At 43.9% G+C, this 11198-nt stretch overlaps 1 protein-coding gene across 1 annotated transcript; it reads right to left on the bottom strand.

The window, feature by feature from the left end:
* Positions 1-6911: 6911 nt before the first annotated feature.
* On the bottom strand, positions 6912-10446 carry hoxc13a (homeobox C13a). The gene is made up of 2 exons (XM_056274159.1): positions 9783-10446; positions 6912-7171 (listed from the first exon to the last, which is right to left on the bottom strand). The coding sequence occupies exons 1-2, from the start codon at positions 10444-10446 to the stop codon at positions 6912-6914; spliced, it is 924 nt and encodes a 307-aa protein (XP_056130134.1).
* Between the last annotated feature and the right edge of the window lie 752 nt (positions 10447-11198).

The raw sequence follows: 11198 nt of genomic DNA, 5'->3' as shown, positions 1-11198 counted from the left end.
CTTGATATCCCGTACGTTCTAGCTCCTTCGCCATGACTAGTGGACCAGGTCCATTTATAGACCCCTAAAAGTTGCAATAATGTTGAAATGAGAAGCTCCCATATGTCTTCCGTCATCGTCATTCATCAGCACAAACAACATGGGGTTTGATTTCACCAAGAGCTCAAACGCTGTTAATCAACAGCGAATACTAAAAAACACCCCCCCCCCAAAAAAGTGAAATTACCCAGCGCCATTCCACTCAAGTTCATGTGTTGTCTGAGTTGTTGAACTTGATATTGAACTCAAATATCCATTAAGCAAGAAATAAGTTAAACAATGAATCAACACAACGGATCAAACACACAACACGTATCGTCAGGGCTTTTGCAATTTGACGTGATACGTCATAACTGATACGTCATGAAACTCATCGCATTATGGATAAAAAAGACCCCAGGTCAGCTTTAACTTAACATCCTCCGAAACATCTCATGGGTTGAGAATAAAACGATAAATACACGAGGGGGGGGGGATAAGCAGTAAGAACACTTGCTTAATCGTTTCCACAGTTAAAAGCTCAGCCTATATCACGGGAAATTCCCCAATCGGAATGCGTGAGGATGACGTTTTGTAGCATCTTGCATATATATGCGGTGTTGATTGGTGGCAGTCGGAGTGCCGCAAAATGTGCCAATGAAGTGTTATGTGAGCGCATTAGCATGCATTTGAGCATTGGTTTGGGAGCGATGTGCAACGCAGTGGTTATTTGATAGCCCTGACGTCGGGGCCTGTCTGCACTGAGGGCAGCGGGCCCTCGCCCCTTATACACCTAAATAGATCGAAAAAGATCAACGATGAGCCGCAGAGGCTCTCAGGGACTCCTGGCGCTCCCGTCTTATCGCGTCAACGCACGCGTCGCCCCGCCGATCCCATTCCGCACTCTTGAATCTAGTTAGGGGCTCTCGCAATGCGGAGCAACGTCAGGTCCCAGTCCGCCTAAACGGGGTCTGTGCTGGCTGTGATTCAGCCTCGCGCTCGTCTGAAGAGCGTTGGGTGACTTGTGGACTTCACAGCCTATCGTGTTGTTATAATAACAGTTACGAAAAGCTAAACAGTCCTGCTACGGCGAGGAGCAAACGACTCGGACGACTTGCCATCCGGCATAGCAACAACAACAAAAAAGGGGTCATACGCCTTGTTGTACCCCACTCCCATTCATATAAATACTGTTTGTTCAATGAAGCCTAAGTGTAAAGGCGATGGCATTTTCTCATATAGCTCTCTAGCTGTGAACAGGAAATTATAGGATGTTGGTATGTTTCCTGTTTGAAAAAAAAGAAGCCAGAAGTTGGTAAATTGAGCATGGCAGTGTCAAGGTCACTGTCTAGTACATTGTCTGCTCGGTATTGAAATTACTTTCTTGGAATGCCCTGGTCCTGTCGAGACAGGGCAATAGCGGCAACAAAGGAGGTTTTCTTCCCCTTTTCTCCCTCTCTGATGCTGTGAAGTCCCACTGCCACACAGTACAGCTTAGGGCAGTCCTTAGGAAAAAGACATCTCGGGGGATAGGATGAAAAAACTATTGGAAAGTTGTCGGTGCTGACTCTTCAGTCTTGTCAAACGTTAAAATACACTCAATCATTTAATGTAAAATATCGATATATATATATATATATATGTGTGTGTGTGTGTGTGTGTGTGTGTGTGTGTGTGTGTGCGTGTGCGTGTGTGTGTGTGTGAATGAGGTCTTTGTAACGGTAGAAATACATCTCTATGATAGAACCATCTGTGTGAACATGTTGACGTGTGTTGTTGCGTTACCGACCCAACAAAACGTAGTCTGTCCCGCATTCTTTGTCGGGTTAAGTGACAACTTTTAAATAAAGTTTATTCACGGAAATGTCGACTTATTTTCTCTTCACGCCACGTGTTTAAAAATATTACATTTTCCGTCAGTTGTTGGTATAGCAGATTTGTTTTGTATTAAGAGTTTTAGCATGTAATATTACAAAGCAACACGAGAACCCTGGAACTTGAATGATATAATTGTTTGGTTAAGTTTCCATTGTCGCATGCTGGTGTCCAATATGCGACTTTGCAAACTGTCAAAATCGACGTACGTTTACTCTGAAAAAACGCCAATACCTGGACTAAAATAATGTCACGTTGGTTACGTAAATGTAAAAAATGTAGCGGTTTACAATTACATCAAGTGGGATACGTATGTATGTATGTGTAGATAGATAGATAGATAGATAGATAGATAGATAGATAGATAGATAGATAGATAGATAGATAGATAGATAGATAGATAGATAGATAGATAGATAGATAGATAGATAGATAGATAGATAGATAGATAGATAGATAAACAAGCAGGCCCCAATGCTGTAGAAGCTCTTACATCAAAATCATCAGCAACGTCAACTCGATATTTGATTAATCTTTATCGAGAAAACAAGCAATGGGTCTTGTTGAACTAAAAAAATAAAAAAAAATAGAACAATACTCGTGCAAAGCATTACCTGGGTGTGTTGTCCAAAGCGAGCTGAAATGTGTCTCTACAGAAAGTAAAGTGCATGACTTCCTGATATTTTCACCTCGTCACCACCAGAGGTTATCAGCCCCCTTTCTCATTTCTCTGCCTTCGCCTTCGCCACCACAGGCGGAGGTCTGCAGCAGACACCGAGCCCGTCAACTTGTGGCACTTTTCTGCCTTTGCATGGCAGAAAAGTGGCTCGGTGCATCCATGTAGGGTACGCTTTTCTCTTTGTTTATTAACGTAACAGGCCTACTTTGCCCACGGAAATAGCTTGATGGCGGTCCTATATGCGCAGCATATTTCTGCTGACTAGTTCACAGGGCCTGTAGCAAATACACATTTATTTATTTTTGAAAGAAGCGTGAAGATTGTAGTGCTCGGTTTTCTATTTCAACAAGTTCCTTTTCTTAGTTTGGATTTAAGTAAACGTCCGCTGTCACAACTGGCGTATTTCTTTTTAGACCTGTATATGGTTCACGTGTGGTTCTCCGATCCATTGTTTCCTCGATTCTTTAGTTTCAATTTCATTTCTTTTGGTTCTTACGTGTTTGGCTAAAACGCGTTTAAAATGTATTCTACGCACCGTAATTCACATAATTCTGGCAAAATGTCAGTGGAAGTCACTTAGGCCTATACGTGTTGTCAGTCTTTCGCTTATTTATTGGAAATACCGCTGTTATCAAAGAGCGAGCACTAACACAAGAAAGATGATTAGAAAAATGTACTTTGACGAAGCCAGGCCTCTTTTATTTTTCTTCTTCTTCCCAACTTCGCTAAAATTGCGCGGCTATTTGTTTCTCCGGTAAATCGTGTTTTGTTTTTGTTTTTGTTTTTTGTCATAAGCGCGTGTCAAAAGACTTCCCGCCACTTTGTGTGATACTGTCCGGACATTTTTGCCTAACCTATACCGCGCGCGCGCGTGCGTGTGTTCTTAGTGGTTAAAAGTCACAGATTAAAGTCGCAGCATAGGTCCACCCGCAAAGTAGGAAGAAAATGGCCCTACCTTTCAATGGTTATACTGTGGGCGACGCCGTATTAACGTTTCCTCTCGCCGTGCGTCTGGGTAGACAGTGGGTTGCTTGCGGCGGATTACTGGTGTTGGTGTGAGACGTCAAAACTTCTACCTGTCCTTCGTGGTCAATAACACACACCTCATGATGAGTGCTTGAAACCATTGGCGGTTTCAGGGGCATGAGTAGTAGAAGTAGAACAAACCACTATTGGACGAGTTCTGTAAAACACAAAGAAACAGAGCCCAAAATGTAAAGGGAATAGACTCAGGGATGGGCAGAGACGCGGGTCAGAGGATATCGCCACACTTCCCGTTTTTTTTTTCTTCTTCTTTTTTTTATATATTTATGGCACGTCATTAAGTCTGGCCGTCTAGACAGGGAAATAACACCTTGTTTGCCTACAAACAAACCGCCGGCATTGGTGTCCAGCCCCCCTATTTATTATTCACAATCTGCTGTGATGTCAAGGTCAAAGTGACTGCATAGTCATGGTCAAGGGTAAAACACGAGACCAGAACTTTCCAGAAGGACTGAAAACACACACACACACACACACACACACACACACACACACACACACACACACACACACACACACACACACACACACACACACACACACACACACACACACACACACACACACACACACACACACACACACACTTCCAGCCAGGCAGAAGAATATAGGCGCTGAATTTCATTGAAAACACTCTGAGAAACTCTACAGAAGACCCCCCCCCCAAAAAAAAATTAACGGACGACTCGACAAATTGGCTACCGAGAAATCAAAAGTGCAAAAATGGGCTGATGTCTGTCATTTTCTCCCCAGCTAATACAAAACTAAACTTCTTAGAAACGTAGCTAATTCATCTGGAGAAACAGGTTTTTACTTTGAAGAAGCAGGCATGAATGGAATCGGCTCGCTTCTCTCCTCACCACCGACTGCTTTGTGAAAATCTACTGGACATTTTAAAATGTCAAACAATATTTTCTGAAGTTATCCTGTTCCAGTGTGGTCAATAACGAAACTCTTCTCTGAACATCTATTTTTCATGTGGTCATACTTCTAAAAAAAAAAAAACAACCCTACTTCCGCCGCTCTTACGAATATCCAAACGGTCCCATTCCTAACAAATAGCCGTTCTTTGTATTTCCCTATTCCAGCTCGCTCTCCGCAACCGCGTGCACCTTATATGAGCCAATCCTGTGAGGTTTTGCTAACTTCGTGCATACGCGTGCCTGCTTAAATAAACGCATGGTACATCAAAGACGACCGATTGCTATGACAATGATAAAAACCAAATCAATCGTACATATCAATCACAACTCACCTGCGCGTGTCACTCTTTCATCCCAAATGGGTGAACGTGGACGTGGGGAGCCTATACGAGTCTTGCAGGCGTTTATTCATGCGAGAGTTTAAAAAGCCCGTAAGATAACTGAGACGTATTTCGGTTTTGCGCTGATCCAAAAAAAATAAAATCTATCTTTGGTAGTCTTACTCACACTTCTGTAACCACATAACCGCGGAAAGTAATTACATTCATGATAACAGTCCAATTGATCTCTATCAATCGTGTGTGTGTGTGTGTGTGTGTGGGGGGGGGGTTGAAGTGGGCCTTAAACGTTTGAGTTGAAGCCCACACTCCTTTACTGGGCCAACAGTGGTTGAACGACGTGTTTTTTCCTGCTATTTTGAAGAAAAAAATGTGAATTTTGAAATGTATTATTGTATCCTAACATGCTATTTGAGGTCACATGTGCGTAACGTATCATAATTGTGCCTGTGTTGCTGTGTTGGCAGCCTCCCTTTATGGGTGGGGAGCGGCGTATGACCCCAAAAAAGTATGAGGATGCTCACACCCAACCCGACTAGATATCATGGCAAACTTTCTTCATATTGCTATCTGGACTGCTTCTGAAAAGACGAGAAAAAATAATATCCTATATGCATTCATCTGCAATAAAATACCCATAGCAAGGCACAGCACAACTATCTGAATCAGCAATGTGTCGGGGGGAGGGAGGGGGGGTCATTTTCCATATTCCTCATCTTCCAGGGGCAGGATATGCGTTTTATGGCTTATCCCCTACACCTAAACAGGCGCAATCATGGAGCCTGTCCTATCTTGTTACCATAAACTATGCTGTGTAAAGCATGGAGGACTCCATCGGGTAGTTTGCAACATAAAAAATCTACAATCCCCCCCACCCCACCCCGCAGGTGACGCTACGGGTCCACCTCTTAAGGAAAGACGGCGATGTTTTAAAGGTATCGCTGCAGATGGCGGACCTTCATTACGGAAAAAAGGTCTGCTCGCAAGTAAAGGTCGACACAATCATCATTTTCATAAGCATCATTTATTTATGAAACACGTTACCAGTACGTTATTCAACATCACGATACAGTTCACATACTGCACGAAAGGGAAGAGTTGCAGACTGCTTGCAAGGCGCGTCATCAGCTCAGATGCAACACTTAACCAAGGACGAAATCAAAAACGATTGTGCATTTATGGGTAATACTCACTGACTCAAAACGTTTACAATCATTCCAGTTGCATGACAGAATTATCCTTCACTGACAGAGGGAAACCTAACAGGTCTTGAGAGTCCAATTTACAGTCCCGCCATTCGAGAGAATATGAATTAAATAATGAAGGCATTGCACTATACAGATTAACAACATAGCAGCCTTTCTTTTACCCTATAGGCTTAACATAACATAACTCACATAGAGGAACATTAGCTTTGAAATTCAGAAGGCATATTCAACAATGGGGGGGGGGGGGTATAATCTCATCCGCTCCACTGAAAGACCCCTCTGAGAGCTCCTGGCTGAAGATGTCGTCTCCCGAGTGCAGGGTCTCACTCTCCCCCTGACCATCATGTCCATCATGGCGATTATCTTTCCCATATCAATGAACCGTATATATATATATATATATATATATATATATATATATATATATATATATATATATATATATACCACTGATTTGATCTGCACGGTGCAAGTTTGGAAATGTCACATCGGTCCTCTTGAGCTTGGTTTGAAAAAAAAACGCACTACTTGTGTCTTTGAAATACAGATATCATTTTAAATATTATATATTTATATATGTACATTCATATAAAACAAATGTTAAGTGAAGTTTTCAATATTTTCACAGTTTTTAGAGTTTATCTCTAAATTCATAACGGTGGAGGGAGGGGTGGGGTGGTTGGCATGGCGTCGATGAACTTAAATAAAGACAGCCGAAATGTTCTTTTTGAGGCATTGCTTTCGGTAGTAAGAGGTAAATGAATGGTGTCGTGTTTTGGGATGATATATCAGCTGCAGGTTCGAGGAGGCCGGCCGTCTAAGCATATCAAGTGGCGTGCATGTGATTGCTAGTCTTGGATTTGCTGACGAATTTCTTTTCCTTGACTCGTCGATTCTGAAACCAAATGGTCACTTGGCGCTCTGAAAGGTTGGTCGCGGCCGAGATACGTCTTCTCTTGTCTTTGGTGATGAACTTGCTCGCTGCGTACTCTTTCTCCAGCTCCTTCAGCTGGATCTTGGTGTAGGGAACACGTTTCTTGCGCCCTCGGCGGTAGCTGCTGACCTCAGGCTGCAGTGGCACGACATCTGCAAAAAATATCAGGCAAACAATTAGGCGACAGAAAAAAAATCCCCACGTCACAGTAAATGTGCTGTGTGTCCGATTTATTTATTTATTTAAGAGTTTGGTTAGACTAACGCTGGCGTTGAAAGCAACCACGCCCCAGCGAGGCGCCAAAATGATTTTTCACGGAGCTTGCCCTCTCTGATAGACTGGATGGAGAGCAAACGTCCAGCGTCTCCATCATTTCCAAGCTCTTTGGACTGTGCGTGCGTGTGTATGTGAGCGCACGTGCGCGCGCGAGAGAGAGAGCATGAGAGCGAGAGAGAGAGCGCGATAGGGAGAGAGAGTGTTGGGGTATTGGTGGTAACGTGCAAGAGGCATTATATTATAATGAGGATCTCATGTGTATGCACCTGTTTAGCCTACACATGAGAACGGGCTGGTTTACATGTTGGGGCATCCAGATGCCCGTTGTCAGGTTTTGGCCAGCAGCGCTGCTAGCTTCTTAACGGTTTCTGCACTACACGCACCCATTGCTGACTCAGCTAAACGAATCACCAGTTCTACAAAATAACGGCCCATTTCACATCTTACGCTCATTGTCAAACATTTTTTTTCTACAGAGCTACGTTTTTGGTACATGCCTATTTTATCCCATCTGTTTGGCGGTGTTTACTTAAATGTTCGTGGCTCCATCGTCACCAGTTATACACGTGTTGGTGTGAGCTTATAAACGCTGACGGATCAGGTTTCAGGTTTCATCAAAAAGAAGCACTGCACCGTTAGATCAACCTACTGGATGAGAATGTGTCAGTACAATGCTATTCGGGTGAAGGGATGGGAGATTGTTGAGGCTGGCATGTTGAGCAAAAAACGAATAAAATAATCAATCATTAAACATCAGTTGCTGGGTAGTTACCAGGTGAAAGTGAGCAGTTTTGCATTTTCGAGGTCGACGTAAAGCTGGGTGTGTACCACTTATATCCGCACCTTCGACATGTAGGCTATTCATACTTAGACTAATTTTTTGCATATTATTAACATTTTTTTTTAAGTGACGGGGTGCCGTAATAATGAAACGGAAGGTCAAATTTATGTGATCCTGGAAAACTTTTTTCTGTTGCGACGAGCAAAGTTCTGGTACAAAGGCGTTTGGTGTAGCCTTCAGTAATGGGAGCTATGACAGCAGAGGCTGCCTGTAACCATTACCTTATACATTGTATCTTGAGAGAGATAGTATGGGAGCTTTTATGATGAGACATGAAAGACTTCTGAGTTTTGCGTTGTAAACATTGAAAATGGCTCCGGGGGCCTTGCATACATTGTGTTGTAGATTGATAAGGAAATGGAAACCAACTGCGTTATCATATCAGTTTTCACCCCCCTAAACACGCACATATCTACTTTGCGTGTTTTGTTAAAAGGAGGAGAAGGAAAAAAACGGTGGAGTTTGTTGCGTGTTTTGTCATTAATAACTTGAAAACAAATCATTTTCGTGGTGTCTGTGAGTGTGAACGTGTCTGTGTGTGTGTGTGTGTGTGTGTGAGTTGGTGTGTATGTGTAAATGCTTATCGTGCCTCTCTGCGTGCGTGCTCGTGCGTGTTTGGGTACGTGCCCGTGCTTGCGTGGCTCGCTCGAGCGTTTTCAAAAACACACACACACACACACACACACACACACACACACACACACACACACACACACACACACACACACACACACACACACACACACACACACACGCCGTGTGGGGAAGTTAGGAGAAGGTATCTCAAAGTCACATACCTACAATTTGGATAAAGATGATAAACCCCTGTGATAAATGAAGCAGTGCAGTAAACACTCTGTAAACAACATACTGCTTGCTCCCCTGAGTCTTTTACCAGACAGGGTGCATGTGTGCAAGTAGCAGAAGAAGAAAAACATTATTTATATCGATGTGAAGTGATACAGTGGTTTTAAGATATGGAAAGGTTACATATGTGCTGAATACCGACATCTTGTTTTCATGCAAAACGGCCAGGACACGTTGCAGAGAACTGCTGACACAGAGGGGATTTACTGGCACAGTCCAAACACAGTCGCCTCTCTATATTATCATATGCAGGGGTGCTTCTTCCCAATAAGCGTGACCGAATCACTTAATTCATCACTTGACCTCGGATAAAAACAATGCCGAAAGCAAATGCCCAAATTACTGAACCAAAATTAACTGTTAAGTGGCCAAACAGCTCAGGGAGCACATTGAGGGACATAATCCAGCAGCGAGCAGGGTTTTGTTAGACGTGATGCAGCCTAGGATTCAGGGACATGGCGCTGGCTATAATCACTGCCCCTCCATAATCCATAGGGGACAAGTTATGGCAACAACAAAAAATAGACTTGTTAGTTAAATGCAGTTGTTGCGCTGCCCTTCACATTACGAAGTTGCAATTTGCACCTCAACACTACAAAAAAAATCCAACTATGCAACAAAACAATAAAAATTTACAACACAATATTGGATTGGTAGTTTACAGCCTGCTTGATATCGTGACACAGATGGAGGGGCTACCTGAAAAGTGACGGAAAGCAGTGTTTTTCAATCTAAACGTCCCTCACCGGTGAACTTAAACCATCAGGTGGTTTTCGTACCTGGAAAGGGTGATTTCCAAAGATGAGTGGACTGCGTTTGCTCTTTGGAACAGTACACCTGCCCATCCCAGCCATTGGACAGAGCCCAGTGCTGATAGCCCTCCATTGGAATCAAGGCGTCGTGCCGCGGTTCTGGATGCGCGCTAATGCCGGGTACCACCGAGACGTCGAGATATCCCGGCACGGCTTGGTAGGAGCTAGCAAAACTGGGGTAGAAGGCAAACTCTTTCGCCCTGCTAGACAGTTCTTCCGTGGGCAACGCTGTGCTGGGCTCGGCATATTTCTCTGCAGGGTGGTACGAGCAAGGCTTCTGCTGCAAGTTCACGTTGTGGGAATGAGACAATCTGCAACCGTAATAAGGGTTTCCAAACGGGTAACCGTAGCTCAGAGAAGCACTCGACGACGTCTGGGGTGCGGGGCACTGTCGTCCGGTATCTGGAGAGGAAATATCCGAGTAGACGGAGCCCTGGTGGGTCGCTATGGTGCCAGAATGTCGTCCCAGCGCAGGGTGCGACATCAGGTCCCTGCAGTGGGTCGCGGGGCAATTACCGCTCAATCCCTCCATTGTTTGGCTTTTATTCTGATTATTTTCATTCGGGCTTTTTTCATAAACGTACATCAAGGTGTCCGCCCAGCGTGGATGCAGAACCAGCGAAGTCGTCATATCAGGGGCTGCCGATGCTTTTTAAAAGTCGACTACTCCAAGACGGACACCTCATTTCCAACTACATTATACGCAGGCGCATGCGCACAGCGGGGCCGTGTGTCCAGTTCATTAAGAATCTGGCACGTGATACGCTAACAAGTCCTGCGAGATTGGGCTTGTGAGTTGGGGCAGAACAGCCCTTTAAAGATGTACAGCCTCGCATGTCACCGCTTTTCCCCGAGAATACCAAGTCCCATCATTGGTTTATATCACCTCGGCGAACATCCTTAAAGGGGAGTTTAGACACTTTCCGAATTGGGGAAACGGCAACAACCTGTAAATTGTTGGCCGACTCCGAGGACTTGCAGGCGCACAGATAACTGCGATATATCCCAAAGTTTCAGTGTTGGGATACACGCACCGAATTACAATCATTTTCTGGTTCTAGCATGAAACCACGGTCCTTGAGGATGCGTATGCGTATTAATCTTCTACCCGGTCCGCTGTTCCGCAGATGTAGGCCTATTTTACTGCGGAGAATTAAGATTAGCCTGATTTCTACTCAAACTAAAATCATTTGCATAATTGTGACTATTAACTGCACGAATGAAAAAGTCCGTGACATATTTACACTCAGGATAAGAGTACATGTGAAGGCTGCTGCAAAACGTGCGTGTGTACACGAAACTGATCGATACTCGCTAACACTTGTTTTCGGCTTTGCGCATTTTTTTAGTTATTTATTTATTTTTTGGGAAAAGGAGGATTTA

The sequence above is a fragment of the Lampris incognitus genome, chromosome 2 (genome assembly GCF_029633865.1).
Source record: "Lampris incognitus isolate fLamInc1 chromosome 2, fLamInc1.hap2, whole genome shotgun sequence".
NCBI lineage: Eukaryota > Metazoa > Chordata > Actinopteri > Lampriformes > Lampridae > Lampris > Lampris incognitus.
This window is presented reverse-complemented; position numbering and strand designations above follow the sequence as displayed.

Bases quoted from the DNA above. Each gene is read 5' to 3' on its own strand.
- hoxc13a (XM_056274159.1), bottom strand. From the start codon at position 10,446: ATGACGACTTCGCTGGTTCTGCATCCACGCTGGGCGGACACCTTGATG. The intron at 7,172-9,782 runs GTACGAAAACCA...TATTTTTTGCAG, and splicing joins TTGGAAATCACCCTTTCCAG to ATGTCGTGCCACTGCAGCCT.